Source organism: Sinohyriopsis cumingii, chromosome 17 (assembly GCF_028554795.1).
Source record: "Sinohyriopsis cumingii isolate HCF-2022 chromosome 17, ASM2855479v2, whole genome shotgun sequence".
NCBI lineage: Eukaryota > Metazoa > Mollusca > Bivalvia > Unionida > Unionidae > Sinohyriopsis > Sinohyriopsis cumingii.
Window position 1 is genome coordinate 90,669,990 of NC_142977.1, and position 27,172 is coordinate 90,697,161.

At 35.3% G+C, this 27,172-nt stretch overlaps 1 protein-coding gene across 1 annotated transcript in view; it reads right to left on the bottom strand.

Annotated features, from left to right (window-relative positions):
• Nucleotides 1-27,172, bottom strand: part of LOC149779403 (aladin-like) — a 121,120-nt gene that overhangs the window by 78,502 nt on the left and 15,446 nt on the right. The window contains exons 2-3 of the mRNA XM_089940068.1: nt 26,125-26,254; nt 8,013-8,137 (exon numbers count right to left, since the gene is read on the bottom strand). Coding sequence (XP_089796194.1) covers nt 8,013-8,137; nt 26,125-26,247 — 248 coding nt within the window. The 5' untranslated portion in view covers nt 26,248-26,254. The remainder of the gene's footprint in view (nt 1-8,012; nt 8,138-26,124; nt 26,255-27,172) is intronic.

Genomic DNA, 27,172 nt, shown 5'->3' on the forward strand with positions numbered 1-27,172 from the left:
ATACTGGGACAAAATCAACAATCATTAATGACTTTTGAGAAAACCTTTCATTCATAAAGGGGGAATTCAGTTTCAATCACCTTGTGTTGCATGAATACAACTACAGTATATTCTAACCACAGGATATTATCAACACCCATCGTAACATATTTATTCTAACTTTGGTATTATCAAGACCCATCATACTATATTTATTCCAACTTCAATATTATCAAAAACCATCATACCATATTTATTCTAACTTTGGTATTATCAACACCCATCATACCATACTTATTCTAACTTTGGTATTATCAACACCCATCATACCATATTTATTCTAACTTCAGTATTATCAACACCCATCATACCATATTTATTCTAACTTTAGTATAATCAACACCCATCATACCATATTTATTCTAACTTTGGTATAATCAACACCCATCATACCATATTTATTCTAACTTTGGTATTATCAACACCCATCATACCATATTTATTCTAACTTTGGTATTATCAACACCCATCATACCATATTTATTCTAACTTTAGTATTATCAACACCCATCATACCATACTTATTCTCACTTCAGTATTATCAACACCCATCATACCATATTTATTCTAACTTTAGTATTATCAACACCCATCATACCATATTTATTCTAACTTCAGTATTATCAACACCCATCATATCATATTTATTCTAACTTTAGTATAATCAACAGCCATCATACTATATTTATTCTAACTTTAGCATAATCAACACCCATCATACTATATTTATTCTAACTTTGGTATTATCAACACCCATCATACCATACTTATTCTAACTTCAGTATTATCAACACCCATCTAACATTGGGGTTTTATCAGCACCCAAAACCATCATATCATCTCTAACACTGAAGTATTACTAACAGCCAAACCCATCATATCATCTCTAATGTTGGGGTATTATCAACATTCAAAGCCATCATACTATCTTTTACATAAAGGGTATTATCAACAAACAAAGGAATTATACCAACTCTAAAAATGGGGGCATTATCAACACCCAAACTCATCATCTCTAATGTTGGGGTATTATGAACACCCAAACCCATCATACCATCTCTAACATTGGGGTATTATCAACACCCAAACCCATTATATCTCTAATGCTGGGGTATTATTAACACCCAAAACCATCATATCATCTCTAACACTGGGGTATTATCAACACCCAAACCCATTATATCTCTAACACTGGGATATTATCAACAGCCAAACCCCTCATATCATCTCTAACACTGAGGTATTATCAACACCCAAACCCATTATATCTCTAACATTGGGGTATTATTAACACTCAAACCCATCATACCATCTCTAACTTCATGATAATATCAACACCCAAACCCATCATATCATCTCTAACGCTGGGGTATTATCAACATCCAAAGCCATCATACTATCTTTTACATAAAGGGTATTATCAACAAACAAAGGAATTATACCAACTCTAAAAATGGGGGCATTATCAACACCCAAACTCATCATCTCTAATGTTGGGGTATTATGAACACCCAAACCCATCATACCATCTCTAACATTGGGGTATTATCAACACCCAAACCCATTATATCTCTAATGCTGGGGTATTATTAACACCCAAAACCATCATATCATCTCTAACACTGGGGTATTATCAACACCCAAACCCATTATATCTCTAACACTGGGATATTATCAACAGCCAAACCCCTCATATCATCTCTAACATTGGGGTATTATTAACACTCAAACCCATCATACCATCTCTAACTTCATGATAATATCAACACCCAAACCCATCATATCATCTCTAACGCTGGGGTATTATCAACATCCAAAGCCATCATACTATCTTTTACATAAAGGGTATTATCAACAAACAAAGGAATTATACCAACTCTAAAAATGGGGGCATTATCAACACCCAAACTCATCATCTCTAATGTTGGGGTATTATGAACACCCAAACCCATCATACCATCTCTAACATTGGGGTATTATCAACACCCAAACCCATTATATCTCTAATGCTGGGGTATTATTAACACCCAAAACCATCATATCATCTCTAACACTGGGGTATTATCAACACCCAAACCCATTATATCTCTAACACTGGGATATTATCAACAGCCAAACCCCTCATATCATCTCTAACACTGAGGTATTATCAACACCCAAACCCATTATATCTCTAACATTGGGGTATTATTAACACTCAAACCCATCATACCATCTCTAACTTCATGATAATATCAACACCCAAACCCATCATATCATCTCTAACGCTGGGGTATTATCAACATCCAAAGCCGTCATACTATCTTTTACATAAAGGTTATTATCAACAAACAAAGGAATTATACCAACTCTAAGAATGGGGGCATTATCAACACCCAAACTCATCATATCATCTCTAACGTTAGGGTATTATCAAAACCAACACCCATCATACCATCTCTAACGCTGGGGTATTATCAACATCCAAACCAATCATACCATGTCCAATGTTGGGCTATTATCAACACCCAAACCGATCATCTCTAATGTTGGGGTATTATTAACACACAAACCCATCATATTATCTCTAACGCTGGGGCATTATCAACACTCAAACCCATCATACCATCTCTAACTTTATGATGATATCAACACCCAAACCCATCATATCATCTCTAATGTTGGGGTATTATCAACACCAAACCCATCATACCATCTCCAATGTTGGGGTATTATCAACACCCAAAGCCATCATCTCTAACACTGGGGTATTATTAACACCCGAACCCATCATATCTTCTCTAACACTCTGGTATTATCAACACTCAAACCCATCATACTATCTTTTACATAAAGAGTATTATCAACACCGAAAGGAATCTCTAAAAATGGGGGTATTATCAACTCCCAAACCCATTATACCATCTCTAAAATGGAGGTATTATCAACACCCAAACCCATCACAGTATCTCTAACCTTGGTATATTAACAACACCCAAATGCATCATACCAACTTTATTCTAATTTAGGTGCCACTCTGAAGTTGGTGCCTTTCTGCCCAAACATGTTAAAATATTCTACATACAGGTAACCCCAAATTGAATATTTTCAAGCCAAATCAAAAAGAAGTATGGAAAGATGTACCAAATGATCTATTTCCAAATCTCTACTTAAGATGACCATTTCAGAGGCTTTATTCCTCTAAATTATTTCTTAAAATTTGGATGATTTTTATATCAATGTGCCAAGAAAATGCAAAACTAACAAAAATTGTTATAAAATTCACCTGGCTGATACACCAATATTGCTGACAAAAACCATTTAGAGATACATTTACATTTATAAAATGGTATTCCACTAAATATCATTATATATTTTTAAAAATGTACCAGATTACAATGGAACCATATACAGTTGCATATTCTGTGTAACCCAAATGCTGTGGTCAGTGATGACGTTAGCACAGGTGATGGAATTGGTATGCTTATAATGAGGGACCAAAGGTTCAGGACTAATGGGTCTGTTTGGAATAAGAATGGTCTTGAAGGATCCTTCAGTAGACCAGGAGAAGCCAGCCATAATTCATTGCTCAATTACCTTTTAACAAGAGCTGTGGAATTGGACATACATCATGACTGTCAACTGGACGTCATTAGACACATGTTTGACTTTGAATCAATATTATTCAGCATGACTATAATGGGTATTATTCAATATCACTATATATGAGTGAAAATCCAATACCAATATACATACATCTAACTTGTGGATGAACCATACATTTTTCATATTTTTATTTATAAAATCTATGCACTGATTATACATGGTGAGAGATCCATATATCAATCATATTTGTTTACAAGTTCCATATGTTGATTCTTGTTTGCTTACTCACTGAAGTTGCATGTTCCAATTAGGTCAAATAAGGAATAATATTATTTCCTTGTATCCATCATTGAACTTATCATTCTGTTCAATCCACTGTTGAACTTTATGCTCATGTGAACGGAATTGAATTCATTCCTTATTTGATTACATTATAAATAAACATCTTATTACAGAAACTGCTTTCAGTATTGTTGCTAAATATAATCCCAAAAGCGGCTTCATCCTGTTACATCAGGAAGCTTAGATCATAGTACTGTTTTAAGTAAACCAAACACGAAGGTTAAGTAGATGGATAAATGAAATCAACAAAAGTCACAGCAAGTAACTCATTATTAATATGTACCATCTCAAAAATGGCACTCACTGATCTCTGAAAACTAAAAAATTAAACATCTGGTGCCTATATATTTAAATCTTGCAAAGTAAATGTGATAATTGCTTCCTTAAATGTAAAACAGGTTGATAATGGCATCAAATTTATAATTTCTTATGAAATTTATTTAATATTTTATAAGTCTTTATTCAAAGGTGTTTCCCCTGTTCAAAACAAACAATGCCTATGTAGTCCAATGTATAAACAAGAACATTAACAATGTACATGTGTATCATGAATACACTATAGTCGGCCATAAGAACTGTGACCCTGTCTATTGATGTGCATGGAGTCAACATAAACCAATCCCTCGACAAGTCACAAACCCTCTTATAATGCATGTTCAGATGTGGACCCATTTTTTTTTTAAATTAAAAATTAAACAAAATGTACCTTTATTTGTTAACATGAAGAAAATCAGAATCATAATTGATAAATTGTCACTCAAAAATTACTGGCAATCACAGCATCATTATTTTACTAATTAAAAAAAATCATACCTGTCAACTCTCACTCCAAGAGAAAATAAATCTCCCTACATAAATAAATATATCTTATGCAATCCACAGAAGTCAAGTTCAATTTTATCACCCTTGAATATTGTTGTGACACAATAATTATTATCACACTACAAAGAATTTTTTCTTCAGTAAATAGAATGGCAAGGTTTAAACATTATTCATGTAAATTTTTGAATTTTATAAACCCTACAACAATACTGAAATCACAAAATATACCACAACAAAACAGAAACCACAACAATAAAACTGGCTGCAATAAGTTTCAATCCCAAGAACGATTACTGTGAATGCTGTAGCATCTCCAGTCCCACCAAAGAAATTTACAAGAGTGAACACCTGGCATTACTGGACTGTATATAAAAACATTAAATACCAACATTAAATTAAAAGATGCAATGAAGAAACAAACCATGCAGCTTATGTGCCCTCAAAAAACTAATTCATAATAAATATGTTATTTAGTAAACAATGTTAAATGCCTTTCAAGTTGAGAATAAGGAAATAAGGTGGGATATAAAACATAGGAAAAATAGTTGCCACATGTAAAGTCGCATGAGACTGCATATTTTGGCACTGCTAGTCACAACACAAAAAGGTATCATTTATTTACCAATCAATTTCTGGTGCTTACACAACACACACTGTTGAACATGGTTTCTTTGAATTGTGTTGAAGGGCCAGTTGTTTTCACAAGATAAATGCAATGATAAGGATCACCTGTTAATTAGTCACACTGGCTTTCTTGCTTGTTACTTAAAACTAACCTTATGCTACTGTGCATTTTGGCCACAAATGACCAGAACATCAAAGAGCGCACATCCAGGGGAAAATAAGGTGAACCACAGTAACAAATGGCATGTCCCTTGAGAATTTCATGCATATTGGACCCAAAAGATCAGTCAATATTTAGTGAAAACAAGGCTTAAACAAATGTATGAAGTAATCTTTTAATTCTCTCTCCCTGCTTGGATTTTGAAAAGTTTACTGATATGAAAAATGCAAAAAAATAAGAGTTCTGATGTTTATGGCTGTTTAAAAAAAAATGTTCCCAGTTTTTGAGAAAAAGGAATCTTGTTTGGTTCTGAATCAAAAACAACAAACTGCAGTGTTTTAATATGCAATGTTTTCATCTACATGTGATGGTTGCTGAAACATCTTCAAAAATGTTGTTAATGATATTTCAGAGGTTCTGAAACTTGAAAATAAAGGTAAATGATACAAAAAAAGCAAACAACTTCATAGCAAAGAGGTTTTTTTTTATTGACAATTATTCCATATGCTATTAAAATCAAGTTTGTAGCCATTTAACAGCACTGTTAACCGTCTCACCACCCCACCAACCTTGTTTTTCTCAACGTCCAGGTGGGATGGCATCCACTTCTTAATGTTTTTTAAGGCTCCTCTGTAACTCGTGCCTTCACTTATAGTGCAGTCCATGTTTTTGGACTCTACTGTGCATGAGTTATTGAGGAAGAGGCATAGTTATTCACAGAAACAATCAATCTCTGTCTATTGATGTGTATAAAGTCAACACAGTTAAAACACAGTAACTGTGACCCTGTTAATAATTTATATATGTATAAAGTCAACATGTTATACCACTCCCTCAATAACTCGTGCCCTGATAACTCGTGAACCAGCTTATAACGCAGGGTCAGGCGTGGATCCCATTTTTAAATCCAGAAAATACCCCAAACATTGATCCCTATTTGCTGAACTTGAAGAAAATCGTGATCAAAATTGGTAACGGAAACTTTTATGTATCGCTCATATTAACATCGAAAACGGTAGATAGTACCTGGAAATTTTAATGAACACTATGAAATATCAAATTAAAAAATAGGTCATACAACTTTTTACATTTTCTTTCCAAACGACATTCCTAGCACACCGCAATTAATGATATGTAAGGAAATTTTGATAAATGAAAATGTCACTCACACCAAGTGGAGGCAGTACTTTAGTAAATAAATACAAATTAAATAATTTTTTTATCAACTGAAATTTCTGTTCTTGTTCTGTCTTTCAGTTCCTTTTAAGTGTAATCATCATAAATGCAATGTGTCCTCTTGTAATTAAACACAAAAGGAGCCAATCTACCGTAACAGCTATGTCTGCGAGCATTTCTCTGAGAACCTAATTAAGTGCCGACCGTGTTTTGATAAGTGACTTCTGGAAGTATTTGTTGTATTGTTGCACTGAATTAAAAGCTGGCCTCCTTTGTATTATCACGTTAATAGTGTCTTTTGAATCAAAAAAAGGAGGTGGAATAAAGAAAAGTTAAAAGGCACAAAAATCATACAAACTTAAAATCTAGCAGCACAGGTCGTCTGTTGGGTGAACTCACTTCATTTGATCAATCAAACGCTTATAAATGTTATTGTGTATGTAACATAAACTAACTTAAATTAATCAAATCTTTCATAACTGTGATCAAAGATAACAAGGCAGCCAAGCGAAACAAATACTTCATAAAATAAAGAGTTTGATTTCATAGATACGGACCATTGTGAGCAAGCTTGTTTCAGAGAATTCTTGAATTGGCACTTAGAGATATCCTCAAGGATGATAAGAAGTTTCATTATTAATTCCAATTAATGAATTCATGACATCAATAAATGTCCCGTGTTTTTGAAAAAAAGGAATCTTGTTTGGTGGTGTATCAACAGTTAGTCTAGTTCCCTGCTCTGTGGACTCCCGATTTGGTAGGATAATATTAAACACCAATACATGAACCAGACTCATCAAGAAAACAAAAAGCAGTGATGTAATACACAGATTTGTTTATGCATACACGTCATGGTTGTTGAAACCAGCCGGAACGATCTTTTATATGTTGGACATTTTGAAAATAAATGTTATTTAAACAGAATAATGAATAACTTCATTAGAAAAAGAACAGTATTAAAAATTATTATTGACATAATTGTAAAATGAGGATTCAGCCAATAAACAGCCCAGTTCCCTAATGCTGCTCCCCCCCCCCCACAGTTTTCTCGATGTCAAAGCAATTTTTAAAAAAATTTGGAGGTCCCTCTGTAACTCGCTCATGCTGCAGTATATGTCTGTAGACCCATTGTGCACAAGTTATCGAGGGAGAAGTGTACTGGAGCTGTTTTCCCCCTGCCCATTTATGAGTATCAAGTCAACATAGTTGGTCATAAGAACTGTTATCCCTTGTCAAGTGACATGTATCAAGTCAATGTAATTACCATGCATGGATAGCTCTTTTCCATACTGTTTCATCATGAGGTAAAAATGCAGACTTGGCATTTTCATGTTCTGTTAAAGCTCTTGCTGCCTCCTTCTTGATGAACACATCAGGATAGTTGGAATACTGTAATATATAGAAAATTTACTATTAAATTCACAAAGATAAAGAAACAATTTATATACCCAACAGTATATAAGATATCTTTAATATCACATTGAGATTTTAGCATATTACCTGTACCGTATTTCATGTTATTTTTCGTACACGAAAAAATAATTATTATTTTCAGTATACGAAAAATTATATGTAAAATAAATAATTATCATTTTGTGGTAATGGCCATGTACGAAAAATAAAGGGATCATACCCGAACAAGGCCTGCGGAACACATGATACTCGACAATACATAACTAATGTACAAATTCTGTCTCATTCTGGTCTCAATTCAAGAATCTGATTCTTGTTGAGAGAGAGAGAGAGAGAATAATTTTTATTGGTCAGTTACCTGTCAGTTGTGTTATTCCTTATGTAAACACTACAAGGGCACTATTATATTCTATCAGCAATTAAAACCTGAATCAATAGATCGTTTTGGTTGTAATTATGAGATCCATTGTCACAGTGCCACATGGCTATGCAGATGCAATATACATGGTAATTAAATAGGCTTGAACTTAAGCTTGGTCTTTTCCAGTAAATACTGAATTGAAGACCAGATTCACCTCTACAGATCAAATTAAGGAGGCTCTATGTAGGGAAATGAGGCGACCCATGGGGTATTGAAAATGTGTACAACAAGCCCATTAGCTCAAGAACAATATTAATCTACTGATACTTTTTCTGAAGCCAGTTGAAGAAAAAAAAGGCAAATGAATTTAAGAGAGAGAGAGAGAGAACAACAAAGCAACATGTATAAAAAATATTTTTGTATTTATAAACACAGCATGTTATTTTCAAAGATATAATCTGTGATCCAACATTGGACAAATGCACAAAACAAATGCACAAACATGATGCAATGAAACATTCATAATTTTCAAGAGTTTTACAAGTCTTCCAGCTCAAAACCCTCAAACCATTCACATTCTTTGTCACTAGAAAGACATTCCAATGGAGCTGCATTGTCACTCCTTATGTAGTGGTCCTCTCTACCATTTATTACATTTGAAAGGCCAGTAACTTTGAAGCTACTGATTATCACATCCTTTTTTTCTTTAAGTCTTCACTGGGTTCATAAATCCAGTCAATCATCTCCTGCTTTGAAGGGGCTGGAATTTTTTTGGTTGCCTCGTCACCATCTTCCCTGGTTGCAATATTTTTGGAATCCTGGTCCTTCATGTATGTTAACCATTTTTTTCACAGCAGTTCCTTGAAAGGCTTATTTAGATATACATCCAGTGGCTGTAGTTTACTTGTACATCCACCGGGGATTACTGCCATTGTTGTTCTGGATTTTTTCATGGAGTTTTTTTAACTCCATCAGTCAAATGGCCACAGAATGGATCCAACACTAGGAGAGAAGGTGTGCGCTTCGTGTGTATTTTCCAAACTTCATCAATATAATCCAACATTAGGTGTTCATCCATCCATGCTTTTTGTTGAGCTTTCACTACAACTCGATTTGGGATTTTTAGATTTTTTAAGTTTCTTTTCCCCCCAGAAAGATTATCATGAGTGGCAACAAGCCACCAGATGCCAGGCATGTCACTAGACAAGTTAAATTGTGTTTGTCACTACCGGCACCTCTAATATGCACCTCTCTCGTTCTGAGTTTCTCAACTATCTTCCCTGGAACCAAGTCGAAATACACTGGTGTTTTGTCCTTATTTCCAATTAAATGTTCATCAAATTCCTGATGCTCCCACAGCCTTCTTATATATCTGGTAAAGCAGTCGATTTTTTCATCCAGGTCTCGAGGTAGTTTTTGAGATATTGAAGTTCTACATCTCAGTGCAAGTCCATTTCGCTTGAAAAAATCCACCAACCCATCCTCATGAGCTCCGAAACTTTAGATTTTCTCCCTAAATAACTGCAGTAGCATAATTTTGTAACATCTCAATTGTTACAGGTATGTGATGGTCCCGCGTACAGAGTAACCAGGATAAAATTTCCTGCTCCTTCTCATGTGAATATGTCAAGGGTCAGCTGGCATCTGGGAGAGATCCTTTTTTTGTCCTTTGAATATTTTTCGAAAAATCCATTTTCATCCAGCTTGATAAAGTACTTGGTGTAAGGTGGTACTTTGTGGCTATGGGCCTTATTCCACATAGTTCTGCCTCCTGAACAATTCTTATTTTATTGTTAATGTCCCATTTTGTATACTTTCCTCTTACTGGTGACTTTGCAGTACCAGGAAACTGGCTTATATCCCTCATATCTTTGCTGTAGTCCAGCTTGTCTACTGCAGGCTCAGGAAATTTTTCAGCAACAATGGGCACCTTTTCAATAGTATCTTTTGGTATATGGCATTATCTGCTGATTCAATATTTGATTTGTGCAGTTCAACATCATCTTTTACATTGGCAGTCTTGGTAACTGAAGTAACAGACGGGTAATGGGCTTCACCGATGTCTTTTCTGGGCCGTCCAGGTCCAATTTTCTACCTTTTGTTTGGTGGTTCAGTGCATTTAGGTGGTGGTGGGATAAAAGTCTCTCCCTCTGGCAGGGGTTTGAAGAAACTTAATAATGAAGACATGCCCAAGCATGAAGAGACCAAGATCTTTGAAGATATTAACTACCGATATATATAAATTGAACTCACGGAGTCAATGACTTTTGCATTTATGATTAAAAATAGCTGGGTTTTTATAGTTTTTACAGCATTACTATATTGAGACAATAAGATTAATTGCCTAATGGTATGTGGTCTTCGCGTCTTCCTGTACCTAGATATTATTTTTAATGGATAAATGAAGTAAAATGGCTTCTGAACTCATTTTCAAATGTGCAATTTTCTTTGTTACACCAACTGACATAATCAAGAGCATTCATTAACGATGTTGTCCAGCTGTTAATAAATATAGGTATATATTGTAATAAAAACACATAACAAATACATCAATCATTATATTTTCTGCCCATACAAAAGACGAAGGGCAATAAAATGAATGTGAATAGATTCTCAGTTAACAAAACAGTTGCCCTTTCCAATAAGCTGAGCAAAGGGCTTTATACACATTTATACATGGTGAATATTTCTTTAGGTTTTTTTCTTTATCATTATTAGATGCCTCAGATACACATTTACACGAAGATAACAGATAATTCGGGTTTGTATTTAACTGAGGAAATAAATATTTATATTTCTCATATGGGATTATGCCAAATATACTCGGCAAAGAACAAATTGGTCGCTTTGCGTATATAAGTGATACATGAGCATTGTTTCTGATGCCATTTGAAACGTGATGCAAATAAAAACTTAAAAATATGAAGTGAAATACAATAATAAAAGAAAGAAATTATCAATGACCTACATGCATGATTATAAATGACGATTGTTATATTGCATGAATCTCCCATTTCACTATTCGATGCCTCAGTTAAGAACATGCCCAAAGTTAGTTACTACTCATAACTTGCTTAGCAAAACAATACCCTGGTCATTTGATGTACCCAAATCGAACTTTGGTATATTTTTTAATCGGTTTGAACTGGGAACCTGTCTTCAATTTTAACAAAATGAAATAAAAATAATAGATTTTTTAAAAATTCAACTAAAACAATGATTTTTTTTCTCTTATTCCTAGCTGTAAAATTTAAAGAGCCATACTTTTTTTATCACTTTGGCAAAAGTAAATCTTCACAGTAGATCGTTTTATGTACAAAAAATAATAGGATGACCGAAAAATTATTAAATTTTGTGTAAGAAAAAATATGATAGAATTAATTATTATTTTTATGGCTAGATGGTATATGAAAAATTGAAGTGTACGAAAAATAACATGAAATATGGTAAGTAGAAGTCAATGATAATATGCCTAATTAATGAAGCATGGTATTATTTGGGCTATCACACATTTCCAAAATAACTGGAAACTGCAACTGAAAATATATTTATCATTAATTACCATTTGACCATTATATTACTTAACCTACTGCAGCTAGAGTAATTAACTGTAACAGGAGTCATTTATAGGGACTGACACTCCACTGGCCAAAAACAATCTCCAGAAATTCAAGATACGACAATTTCTTCCTTTTAATTGCTGAGTGTTGAGATTATCTCTAATACTGCTCAATAATAACAAGACTTCAAACTGACTGCCGTGGTGTCCATATTAGATGCCATATTTACATTATTTCCATTTAGAACCAAGTAGACATTAGGAAAACCTTATGTCAATATGACCTTCAATTCACATTAAGTAGTGACAAGATTTTCGAGACAGTTGTCATGCCAACCATATCATATGTAAAGCTGGCACCATTTTCATTCAGGACCAGCTCGGTATCATAAGAAGTCTATTGGCGAAAACCCCATATTGATATGGGATGAGTAAAGACAACCATATTTACATGATTACCCACATACCAACCTGGTAACCATACTGAGCCACTTAAATAATTTTCATTCAGAACCAACTAGACACCATAAGGACTCTTCTAATGAAAATATCAAGCTTAAATGACTCCATTAAGAGGATTAATAACAACAAGATTTTCAAGCTGGCCATCATGGTTTCCATTTTGGACATCATATCAGCACCATTGTAATATAGGACCAAGACTGCTGGTGAAAACCCCATGCTGATATGACATGCCATTTTGGAGAAGAAATGATAAAAAGATTTTCAAGATTGCTACCAAGGTGGCAATATTGGATACCAGGTTGGTACCATTTCTGTTTAGGACCAACCAGACAGCCTAAGTATATCAGTGAAAACCACATGCTGATATGGTCATTAGAGCTGCGAAATTTAGGAAACATCTAATGGGTATCTGTTAAACCTAATGATCGGTTACCTGGCTACCTGATCAAAGGGAAATTGTATTACATTGTAATTTGAACTGCTTTATTGTAGGTTCATACATGCGAACTCCAAAGAGAGGCAAAAGCATAATTATTATTAATATAAGTGGTAATAAAACATAATCTGTGCAAAAAGGAGGAATCCATAAATTACATGCTATAATTAGAGAAAACTCCTGAAAAATGTACATTCACTTTTTGCTACTTACCTGAATCTGCAGTTAAAATTCTTGTCACAAATCGGCTAAATCTATGTGGATTAGTAAAAGGATATAGAAACAAAACAAACTGATAAATTATTTATACATAACACTCACTTTAACTAGTGTACATGTCTAACTATCACTGAATGGTTAAGTAGTCTACAATCACTTCAAATTCTTCTATCAAAATATGCAGAGTGCTATTGATTTGCTCTTTTCCTGATGCAACATATTTTAAGTTTAACAAAATCACTCTCCTCTCACATTTTCTAAAATGTAAGAAGACTTTCAAAATGGCTGCTTCAGTGGCCATACTGGACATCAGAATGGCACTTTTATCATTTAAAACCCATGAGACATCATAAGAACGCCTTTAGTGAAAACCCCATCTTGATATGGCCATCCATGCAGGAGAAATAGCAATAACATGATTTTAAAGATGGCCATTATAGATTCCAATTTTAAGATCTGAGCAGCACCATTTTTATTCAGGACCAATGAGTGGTTCCCAACCATTTTTGGCTGTTAAAAAACATATTTTTTCATGACCCCATTTTTTCACATTTTTATAAATTTTGCCACCCTCGAAAAAAAAATCTGGTTGTCAAACTTAATTTGGGTCATGACCTGGTGGTTGGGAACCACTGAAGTAGATCATGGGATGAAAGAGTGCAAAGTTTAATGGCAATCCTACAAGTATGCTAGGACAAGTAGTGACAACACATTTGTGCTGATGTAAGACAGACAACAGACCATCACATAAGCTCTCCAGGTCTATCACCAGTAGAGCTGACAAAAAATAATACATATGCTAATTTTTTAAAATAATTGCAGTTATATTTATTTGTATATGTGCTGACTAATCAATAAATACATAATGATACAACTAAGATCTGATGATTACATAACTCAGCCAGATTTACCACCATATTACATCATACAATACTGATAAATAACAGCAGGAAGGTACAATGTGAACATTAACATTTGCACAGGTCACTTAAAGAAAAACAGAATAGTTTTAAGATTAACACATTTCCATTACTAAGTTTTTCCTTTGTGATATTTTCTACAAAAATAATGGATGGCTCCTATGTACTCCTTTTTTCCATTGATGCCTACAGTCACAAATACAAATTATTACACTAATTTGACATGATACAGTTAAATCCTAATTATCCAAACCCTGTTCATCCAAATTACTGAATTAGCACTTCATGTCCACAATATGCATATGTAGTAGTTATTTATGGCAGCTATGTAGTGCCAACAAAAGGATTAGTAAACAAAACGTCAAACAAAATTATATAAAAATTTAGAAAGATAAATTTAGAAAGATAAACCCTTCCTAAAAAATCTAAAATTACACTGAATAAGATAAAATATAAAATATTAAAACTGTAAAATTTGTAAAACAAAACAAAGTTAACACATATAAAATCCTTCAAACATTTAAAATTTGTTGTATAAACTGCATTCCCTTAAAAACTCAATGATTTTCTTAGGTGATATGTCAAATGTAATTTTTTCAAGCAGTTCACATTAAAATATTTGTCTCAGAGTGGAAATAGACACACTCAACAAGAACGTGTTCCATTTTTGGTAGACACTGGTAGGGTACACATTCTTGTCATGGTACATTTTTCAGGAGGTTGTTGTTGTTCAAAGGTTTAACGCCATTTTTCAGCACAAGATAGACTATACATGGTGGCCAGTATAACTGGTGGAGGAAGAACCCTGGAAAACCCAGGGAAGAACCACTGACCCATGAGAAGCTACTGGCAGGCTTTCCCACGTACCCACACTAGCCGAGCCTTGGACTCGAACCCATGCAGACAGAGGTGAGATGGCAGTGATCCATAATGGCGAGTGCTTTAGACCACTCAGCCACTCGGGCCCCCTTTATCAGGAGGTAAGTACGAGTCAGGTACACGTATGTGAGTCAAATACATGATCGGCACAATACCTCCCCATCTATCAGATTTATTATATATGAGGGATACCACTCTCCAATAACAGGTTACAAAGTTTGTGACAAACATGCTGCTTTATACATTATTTGAAATCTTCTATTCGAACATGGGTGACTGCATAACAGTTCTGGCTTCCATTCCAACATGGGTAACTGCATAACAGTTTTGGCTTCCATTCCAACATGGGTGACTGCGTAATAGTTTTGGCTGCTTTATCTGCCATTTCATCACCATTTATACCCATGTGACCAATCAGCCAACAGTACTGAATAATTTTCATAGATTGTATGAGAACAACAAATTTCTTTAGCATCTGGGATATTAATAGGTTGCCAAATGTAAGATTCAGCAAGGCTTTCAAAATGGAAATGTAATTTGTTTTTTTGTGAGGTTTCACTGTAGTTCAAAGTTCTGAGTATGGTATCTGGCTCAAGATGGCACTATAAGGTCGCAATGACAGTTCCAACTTTCACTCCATCATTTAAAAAGTTGGTATGCAGTATCATGACTTATGTCTTGAACATATTTTAAAGGAAATTATGTTTCTCCAAGAATACTTACCCAATCACATTACATTAGGCATATCAGCCTGCTACCTCGAGAATTCAAACAAAATTCTTTTCCTATTTTTATCAATAGGCAAAGGGCAATAACTTTTGTCCAATACCTCCCTATGACACCACCAGGTGTCACCAGTTTTTAGCTTGAGCGCGATACTATCGAGGATGCTCGCATGGCAGGGTGGTTGGAAGGGTGCTGAAGTAATGTGATTGGGTAAGTATTCTCTGAGAAACATAATTTACTTAAACATTTGCTTTCTCCTTCGAATACATTCTCTAACATTACATTAGGAGAGTAAGTAATAGAAGACGGGGATGCTGATCATCCAACACCTACATCAGGTATACTTCTAGGGAAGAAAGGTTGAATTCCCCATGTGAATGATAACCCGTTCTCCTAAGTTCATAAGCAACACAGCCTGGGGTCACATGACCTGTGACCCTAGCATACAGTTAAGACAATGATTATTGAAATCTTCTTACCTACAACAATTTCACCAGCAAATCCAGTGAAGCTAACAGGCTGTGTTGATTGCTCCAGTTGGGTCTGGTGGCTGTCTGTGCTGCCGCCACTGGACCCACCAGATTCTAGGTTGCCCCTGCAACCCCAAAAGTTTGAAATGGAGGTTCAAGAAGGTTGGCTCTGCCTGCCAGCCAACAGTTACTATTATATCTCAGGTTGTAACATTGTGTTTGAAGGCTCAGCTCACAGAGATTGCTTGAAATGTCAGAGCATTAATCTACATAAGGATACTCTGATATGAGATGGCAGTGTACACCAAGTGTACGACTCACTACTTCAGCCACAAAGAAATGGCTTGAAGCATGATATCCTGTGTTTTGGCTCACAGAGATTGCTTGAAACTTTGGAGCAGTAAGCTATGTGCGGCAACTCTGATCTGGTGAGATGTCAGAGTACACCAAGCGCATGACCCACTTCAGCCCCTGAAGATAAGGCTTGAAGCGTGATATCCTGTGTTCAGGCTCACACTGGAAGGAAGCAGCATTTGCGCATGCCACAACTTGTCTCTGTGCGCATCAAGTTAGTGCTTGAAAGCATGAACAGGATCTTGCATGGCTGCTGTTCTCAACCTGGCAATGGAAGACAGCAAGCAAGTGATGACTTTTGACTACCAACAGATGGTAACCTATTCTGGCCTACAAAGCCCAGTGGTGTCATGAGAACCACCAAATCCTCCAATCTGAACTGAAGGGAATTTGGGTCAACATAAAGGAGCATGCAGCTCTCTTACCCTGCATGCAGAAGCTAAAGCTATCAGGAAACATGACCTGTATAATTGTGAATTTAGCAAAGTGTAGGCTAGAAGTTCAAATGGATTTGAATCCAGCCATGTTAAAACTCAGGATTGGACCCATCTGGAGACAAAATGAGGGATATTTGTTAACTGAGACCAATATTGTCTAAAAGATCTGATAGGTCTCCAACCCACACAAAAACAATTTTTGCCATGATGCCAGAATGGGTCCAAGATCATGGGGCAAGTAGCCTTTGGTAGCTAGTGGGGCCCAACTGTTTCTCCTCAAAAAGCCTGAGGAAAGTTGGCCAGTTGAAAGATAGGGGCATGCAGAGGGACAATGTAGTTGGTATGGCAGCAGTCCATAAACACAAGCCACTTTTCCACATGAGCCTTTGGAGTGGATGGTCTGAGTACTCTTGAGACTCTCTCCACAACTGAAGGTTTTTATTTTTTGTCTCACAAGGGTCTCCTGGTAAGAGCCAAGCATGTAGAAGAAGAGGGTGGTCCGGGCAGGGAAGGACATCCCATGACAGTGGATGATGGAGAAGGTTCAGTTTGGCTGGAATCTTCCTGGGTTTACTATCGCTTGAAAGAGCCAGGGATTGTCCCATCAGAGGAGGGCTATCAGAATCATCCTGCCATTCTGACCCCATAGTTTCTGGGTTATTCTCAGTATCAGCACCATGGGAGGGGAGAGAAAGGCCCACAACCCCTCCCAAATAATTTTGCTGGCAGTATAGAAGGTGGCCCAGCTGTCCCACGGTATTGACAGACATACAGGTTTCTCATTGAAATCTCCATCATACAAAGGGCAAGTCACTGACAGTATGATGGATGGCTATGTCACTAAGATACCCATAGATTAAAGTGCATCTGGCGTGAATGGTTTGTGGTCAACCCAGATGCTGGTGGTATGCAAACAGTCCAGCAATCATAGGTACTGGATGCACCAAAGGCCAGGCTGAATGGACAGATTTCTCAACGAAATCACTGGTATAGTTATAAGATGCCAATGACGTGGCTAGATGGACGGATCTATCACTAAGGTCCCCATGCTGGGATGGCTCAACTGCCAGTGTTGGCTGGACAGTTGGTGATGTTGGGATGGCTGGTGACTGCTGGAATGGCTTGTAATGGTATGGCAGTATTAATAGTTTTTATCCAATGGATCTGGCATGAACCCCATACACCCGGACTTACAGGTTGGAAGGCCATGCTCGGACATGCAGGGGGACTTGCACCTCGTGGGCTGCCTAAAACTGAGTCAGTGTTGACAACAACGAACCATGGGTTGTCTTCCTTGATTTATTCCATCTTTCCTTCCCTTCAATGCCGAACGGACGATCGCTGTGAATGTGCATTTCATTCATATAGTAAACATTCATCCTGAACAACACAAAAAGAGAACACAAAGCATGGAATAGTAAATCAGTATGTGACAAACTAGCTAATAACATAAATTGCCAATCAGTATATGACTAATTACCCAAAATGGAAGCCCAGACTTCCACTGACTATGTATTACAGATGCTGCATATCAGAAACAGTGTATACATTAGTATAAACAAAACAGGAGTCATGGTAGACTTCCATGCTCTTAAGATGCATATGGATAATTTAAACTGACATTCTGCTAAAGCAACAAACAAAAAAAAGAAGAAATGTCTTGAAATTATGTCACTAAAACACTGTCATAACTAACAGATCAGTGAAAGTGACGTATCAGAAAAATATGTCTCTGTTATAAACTTAAGCACATTGCTTAGTTAAAAATTAAACCATAATTCTATCAAAACAGCGTGAAATATGAATAAACTAAACATAATTGTCAAGCAGCACTTCAGAATTGCACAAATAAGAGCTTTGTAACAAACAGAGTAAGCAAATAAAGTCAAAGGTATGCTAACTCATAATGAACTTGTATAAGGTCAATGATAGCATGGTGGGACAGTGGTCTTACATGACAAAGTCCCAACAAATGACAATCACTCAAAAATTGGCACAAATCGTAAAATAAAGCATACAACCTGTACTAGATCAATGAATCTGCACAATAAATCCATAATGAATATTGGATGGGCACATAGGGACACAAAATTTCATCTTTTAGTACAGCTGTATTTACACAGTAGCAGGCTAATATTCCTAATGCAATTGGGGAATGTATTCGAAGGAGAAAAGTGAAAAATTCAACAAATAATTTATTTCCCAAGAATATTAAGTGAAAATTTAAAAAGAACTTACAGTATTGCAAATTAAGGCCTAAATAGTCCAAAAAGTTTTACCACCAGTTCTATAAAGTTCTAATTAATTTCCAGTGGTATTCGAATTAGGATGCAGCACTGAGGGTGTCAATGTGCCTGTAGTCTTGAATGTACTAATGTAACAGTAGACTGAAGTGTGATGTACTAACAGTCTTCCAATTCATCACAATAATATAATCCAATATGTCCTTATCTGAATTCACTATAATTCCAAGTTAATACTTCTGTCTAAGAATATTACAGATGACCACTTTGTATTTCCAGTGATTACATAATTTAAATAAATAAATAAATCCAAATCAAATACTGAAGACAACAATACAAATGATTCTGCTCCAAGATCTTCCACAGGAATGAATAATTTTTATCTCAATTCATGATGTAGCATTTTCTGGAAATACTATGACTTTAGTGATTTTTTCCAGTCCAGAACATTGTGGGCTCTCAACAAAATAAAATGTGTTACCAAAATGATAATAAGGATGTGGTAAACATTAGGTATTTTTATGGAGGGATTCCAATAACTATGACCCAGACCCGAATAAATGTTTACTTCTATTGAAAGTGGTCCTAATATTAAAACCACACTCATATAAAAATATTAGCTATGTATTATTTATTTACCAAAATAAAAACATCAGTGTCTCTAATCAGGAACACAGTGAACTTGATTTTGGACAAGGCCAACTACAAAATACATTTATAACTTACAATTGAGAAAAACTAACAAATACAAATTAAATATACATATGATTGTTGTTGTTTCTAAGTGAGAATGAATTCATGTGCCAAAAGGTGGAATGAAGTTTTGTTTCTTATGTATAAGGTTTGGCATTCTAGCCTAAAGACTACATCATATACAGGGCTTGGCAGTTGAGTCTAAAGACTACATCATATGCAGGGTTTGGCAGTTGAGCCTAAAGACTATATCATATGCAAGGTTTGGCATTTGAACCAAAATGTACATCATTGTCTGGGTACCTAAAGATTACATCATATGCAAGGTTTGATATTTGAGTCTAAAGTCTACATCATATGCAAGGTGCCTGAAGATTACATCATATGCAAGGTGCCTGAAGATTACATCACATGCAAGGTGCCAGAAGACTACATCATATACAAGGAGCCTGAAGATTACATCACATGCAAGGTGTCTGAAGACTAGATCAAATGCCATTTGCCTAAAGATCACATTATATGCAAGGTGCCTGAAGAGTACATCAAAGGTAAGGTGCCTGAAGACTACATCATATGCAAGGTGCCTGAAAACTACATCATGTGAAAGGTGCCTGAATTGTACATCATAGGCAAGGTGTCTGAAGACTACATCATCTGCAAGGTGCCTGAAGACTACATCATAGGCAAGGTGCCTGAAGACTACATCATGTGCAAGGTGCATGAAGAGTACATCATGTGCAAGGTGCATGAAGAGTACATCATAGGCAAGGTGCCCAAAGATTACATCATATGCAAGGTGCCTGAAGACTACATCATGTGCAAGGTGCATGAAGAGTACATCATGTGCAAGGTGCATGAAGAGTACATCATAGGCAAGGTGCCCAAAGATTACATCATATGCAAGGTGCCTGAAGACTACATCATGTGCAAGGTGCCTAAAGATTGCATCATATGTGATTTGCCTAAAGGATACGTCACATGCAATTTGCCTAAAGATTGCATCATATCCAAGGAGCCTGAAGACTACATTATAAGCAAGGTACCTGAAGACTACATTATATGCAAGGTGCCTGAAGACTACATCATGTGCAAGGTGCCCAAAGATTACATCATATGCAAGGTGCCTGAAGACTAGATCATGTGCAAGGTGCCCAAAGATCACATCATATGCAAGGTGCCTGAAGACTACATCATGTGCAAGGTGCCCAAAGATTACATCATATGCAAGGTGCCTGAAGACTACATCATGTGCAAGGTGCCCAAAGATCACATCATATGCAAGGTGCCTGAAGACTACATCATGTGCAAGGTGCCCAAAGATTACATCATATGCAAGGTGCCTGAAGACTAGATCATATGCAAGGTGCCTAAAGATTGCATCATATGTGATTTGCCTAAAGGATACGTCACATGCAATTTGCCTAAAGATTGCATCATATCCAAGGAGCCTGAAGACTACATTATAAGCAAGGTGCCTGAAGACTACATCATATGCAAGGTACCTGAAGACTACATCACATGCAAGGTGCCTGAAAACTACATCATATGCCAGATGCCTAAAGATTACATCATATGCCAGGTGCCTAAAGATTATATCGTAGGCAAAGTGCCCGAAGAATGAAGACTACATCATATGCCAGGTGCCTAAAGATTACATCAAATGCAAGGTGCTTAAAGATTACATCATATGCAATTTGCCTAAAGATTGCATCATATGCAAGGAGCCTGAAGACTACATTATATGCAAGGTGCCTGAAGACTACATCATATGCATGGTGCCTGAAGACTATATCACACTGTTATGTATATTTGATTTAATTATATCCGATTTAATATATATATATATATATATATATATATATATATATATATATATATATATATATATACACACACACACATATATATATATATATTTCAATTTAATAGTTTGTCAGTTTAAAATGTTTTATTTTTCATTACACATAATGTAAATTTATTCACTTGAGATGATACATTTTTTTGAAAATAGTTTGACCTTGACTGTTAGTTTATAAACATCAGGTGTTGATCTATATCCTGACCTTGTTTCTGAATTTGTAGCAACCTCCGTAAACAAGTTCTATTTTATTTAAAAAGGATTGGTTGTTTCCAAGGTCATGATGGGACTTTGTCTTTAAGATATAAACAATTTTTTTATTTTTTTTATTTCTTAAGAGTAAAAATGATTGGATTTCATCAGGACCACACTGGAAAAAACGTGATCTGTAACAAGTACTTGCTTCATTAAAATTCCAGAAGATGATCACGTGACCCTTGTTTACCTTTTAGAAAGCCCATATAACCCATGTTTTGGAGAATTAATCTCAGTAGAAGCTGGGCTGTTAAACTGTTGTATGTTGTGCTGTTTGGAGTTATTTCTAATTACTTGGTTCGGAGTTATTTCAAATTACTTGGATTCAAAAAGGAATAATTCTGTTATTTTTCTGGAAAATACATGTGCTCATGTAATATTGTGGAACAAGAACAGTCTTTTATAAAAATTTATTCAGCTATCAGAAACCGGAGTGATAATTCTTGTTTCTACATGGAACTGTAGACTTCAACACTACAGACTGCAGCATACGTCATCGTCTTCCATCTTAGATTCTTCGCCAGGATTTGAATGTGAAATCAGTAGAACATTTTGTTATGACTACTAAAATTTTATTCTCTGATTTTTTTTCTCGATTTGATTCTATAAACTCTAAGTTCATATTATTTTCATTTTTACAGAATTTTTCCAGGGAAATAAATTATTGTATATTTTTCAAAGCTTGTTGTTTTCACTCTTTCTTGTGTTACTGTTTATTCGAGCCAAAACAAGTGACATAAGAATATGCATGGTGCCTGAAGACCACATCATATGCAAGGTGCCTAAAGAGTACATAATATGCAAGGTACCTGAAGATTACATCATATGCAAGGTGCCTAAAGTTTGCATTATATGCAAGGTGCACAAGTTTATTAAAGGTTGAGTAACGTATTAAGAGCCGTGTCACGTGTTTCAAAAGTTAATAGTGAATATAATCTAGTCCTACTTAAGTGTCATGGGATTGATCAAGAGTCTTGTAATTTTTTGGAGTGAAAGGTTTATTGTAATCTTCAGCATTAATACATTTGAAATTTAATAAAGAAACCTCTATCAGAGTTTTTCAAGAATCATTCAACGAGTGTTTTTGAAACTTTTAGTACATCTTAAACCACTTGATCAAATTTCTATAAATGTTGAATGTAACTGCCTTTCATTTTGCCAATGGTTTTTCATACCATATTCCATACTGATTTAATATAGGAGGCAAGATTTCAACCTAGAGACCAAGGATCTCCACATTTTCCACTTGCTATCTCTAACAGTACAAGCTTTAGCTAAGTATTTCTGATATTTATTCAGATTTTCAGTTCTTTGATTGGCATATACATATTCAAGGGCCTTTGTTGTTACACACATTGTCAAAACACGGTTTGTTGATACATTTAGAAACTGACAAAGATGGTATTGTATGAACAGCAACATCCTGGTATCTTTTGTAAATAGGAGCTTTGGATCCACTAAAGTATCAAAATGATTAGCTATCAAATTTGACTCATGTGTCTTCAATCTTCTTCCCTATCTCAATGATTACAGCCCCAAAGAGTCTGATGACCATTAAAGACACCAAACAAAACAAAAGGTGCCATGCCATTAAGGGGATCAAGATCAGACAAAATGAAAGAGTTTTATGTAATGAAACATGAATGGCTTCGGCCTGTAAAGTAATACTGAGATTAATTTGACTGAGAAGTTTTATTATTTATGATGATGGACTCCAGCAGCCTTTTCATTATTTCTTCTTGAAAAGCTGATCTGTGATGTGCAATTTTTTAAGATGTACTCAATCATTTTCTTTTAAAAAGACTTCCTGAAGGTAAACAGCTATTGGATCATGTTAAATTGAAGACTAACCTCATCAATATTTGTCTTTAAGCCACAACACTGAATTATGGTGTTATACATATTTATGATAGGGGTGCAATTATGAGACTTCTGAAAGCTTTCTCTGGTGCAATATTAGAGGCTCTCCAGTGCCCATACTCTCTAGACTCCCACACTTATTAAAAAGCTTGACAGGATCTTCAACTAATCTGGTAGATTCTTTAATCTTCTCCTTCTTTGCTTTAGACCATTCATTATCACTAATACCAGCTGTCTTTTACTGGGCTACATTTAACCAGTTTGACAGTAAACTGATTTTGCATCTTTTGGTGACTGTGGTTAGTTGCTCACTTTGTGGGCTGGATATTGGTGTATTTTGCTTTGCAGTATCAGATGTCATAGTTTCTACGATGTCACACTGGTTATTGGACTTATTTTATTTGCTGTTGGTTTTGATAGATAATAATAATAACAATGAGGACTTTGTATATCGCCTAATCTTTAGAAGCTCTAAGTGCTTTACAACATTAGACAACACCTATAAGATAAAAAGATAAAAGATGCTAGAACATCAATACTGAATGTGGTCTGACATTGTGGCCATGTAATGTCTGTCTCATTACAGACAGTATTTGTATTAAGTGAGCTATGGCTTCAACAAATTTCCTAGCCTCATAATAAATGATAAACTTTATAAAATAAAAAATTCTAACCAAAGTCAGTGAAGCATGAAATAAGGGTCACACTGACCTATGTTTGTACTAAAGGTGTAGTAATCATTCCTTACCAACTTTTATGTTCCATGTATAACAGTATGTACACAGGATGCAGTAGACCTATGCTGACCAATAAAATGCAAAAACTTATTCAAATGTATACAAATAATGTGTGTGTATGCAAAAAGTTAACCCTTTCTCTGGGGAGGGGGGGGTAGGTGCTATGAAATTCACTCAAAATTGTTACAGGGAAGAATGAATGGCTGAGATGCTATAAGGATTTACATATCTAAATGCTTTAATAATAATGACACTAATGCTGCAGGTAGTACAATAACACAAATTTGATGGGTGTGCTAATCAAGTCAAGAGCTATGATTCACATTTTGTATAGGATGCTTTCTTGCTAAAACCAAGACCCATGTATCCAGAAATTCTTGTCTGTTAACTCATTCGGCCATAGAGGTTTTTGTCATTTTCACCTGAAATGTGCGAAGAAAAGACATTTGAAGGGCTATTTCTGAACACATCATAATACATTGGCTTTCAACAGATTTTCCATGAGACTAATGCCTAGTTGTATTAGAAACATTATTTTCATTGGTTATTTTGCTTGTGCATGAGCAGAAGGGTAAAAGTTCTTTATTATTATTTTTTTAATTATTTTTTTTGCTTAATGGACCCATAATTTTTGTATGGAGACCGCTCTTTATTTCAAATGCCCACCTTATCCTAGTTTTTGCAAAGGTTCAACTGTCTGTGTGCAGTTCAGACCGGTCTGCCTTAGATCTGAGGCCAAAAGGTCTAAAATCTGGATACTATATTGCATTCCAACGACAAGCAAATTTTGAGTGAGAAAAAAAACAGGTCCAATAAATGAGGTTTTTCCCTCTGTATTTTGTAGTGCAACTAGAACTTCCAGATTATTTGGTATCATTTTAGAGCTATATATGTTTGCTTTTTTTGTAATACCAACCCACATTGGTGTATCTTAAATGACCTTGATGATGTGGAGCTCGGAAATAGGGTACAGCCTCATCACACCTACAGGTGGAATTGGGGCCAAATGTGTTAAAGCCACATATTCCCAATGATATCAAAATAATCTAATATTAAACAACAAATGTAACATTTGTAATCTTTAAAACAAAAGTATGAATTCCACAGAATGCAATACTTCTCGACTGCCATGTTGATTACCTTATTTTGAGACAGATGAGTAGTAATATATAAAACAAATGCATTCATGTACGTTTAATACTCCCTTGCATAATAGCTCCAATGGAAGGTGTTATAATAAGGGAATACTAATTAGTGTCTGAGATAAAAAGCTACAGTATACAAGTCAAATCCAATTACAAACTGTATATACTAAGATATGCATCGCATAACGTGCCATCAGATCTGGGTCTATGAAGTTTGTAAGAACTGATCAGCAGAATAAATAACACAGACCCCAATCAGCTGATGCATTACACAACTGCTGATTGGGGTCAGTTTACAGTTGGACTCAAATTGTATGCAATTGTGCATGATACAATATCATCGTACCCTTGAAGTGTTCTGTCCCATGCCATCATCAACTGCAATGAGATCTCCGTGATGTTCATAAGCTGTAACTCTGTCATCATCTGGAACACGTGGAAAGTTTTGGAAGATATGTCCAGCACTCATTTTCTACCTGGAAGAAAATGGCAAAAAATCATGATTACTACAGGAACTATGGATGAACTGTTGAATCAAAAGGAATCAGCCAAAATAACCACACCTACTTTTTTGCATTGCAACGTCCTGAAAACCAATGTTTATTTTTCAAATATAACCACTTTGAAACACATTCTGGTTAACACACTAAATTTTCATGAAAATTTGATGCAATAAACGTATTTTATAGATCAGAGCTGTCTACAGTATTTTGCCATTTACAGTCCGGGACCATAAATCTAAAAAAATTGGGATGCTGACAGGAAAACTTGGGGTCAAGGTGAAGTTCAATAGTGAGCATAATATCATGACATTTGAAGCCTATCAATCAAATGTGACTAATTAAAATTATTCAACTTGCTATTTTGGGGTTTCATTAAAAAATGTATTTCACCTTCTTGACCTACTGAATATGGAAATTCATTTCTGTTCATGGAATTACCATTTGCCAACTTGAAGGCTTTATTTATACAACCTGCTGTAGAAAAATGTACATCTACAGGACTCATAGCTTAAGGCATCACTACACTAATTATGCCAATATACTTCTGTTTCATTCAACTGTAGTCCCTAAGAAAATATAAATATTTTGCATCTGAATTTTCATACAAATCTGCTACTCACAATCAACAGAAAGCAGCATTAAAATATAAACAGAAAATAAGCTGTTTATTGAGTTAAGCCTCTGGGCTTTTGCATAAGATTTCAAAGCAAACAGATATGATTCCACCAATTTTAGAAATGTTAATTGCATTAAAAATTCCACCTATTTCATTCAAAAGCATACATTTACAGAAAATGCAATACAACTAATGCTATGTTTGTATGTGTTCAAATCAGTGTCTAATGTTACTATTAAGATAAATAATAATCTTGGTTCATCCAAACTTACAAC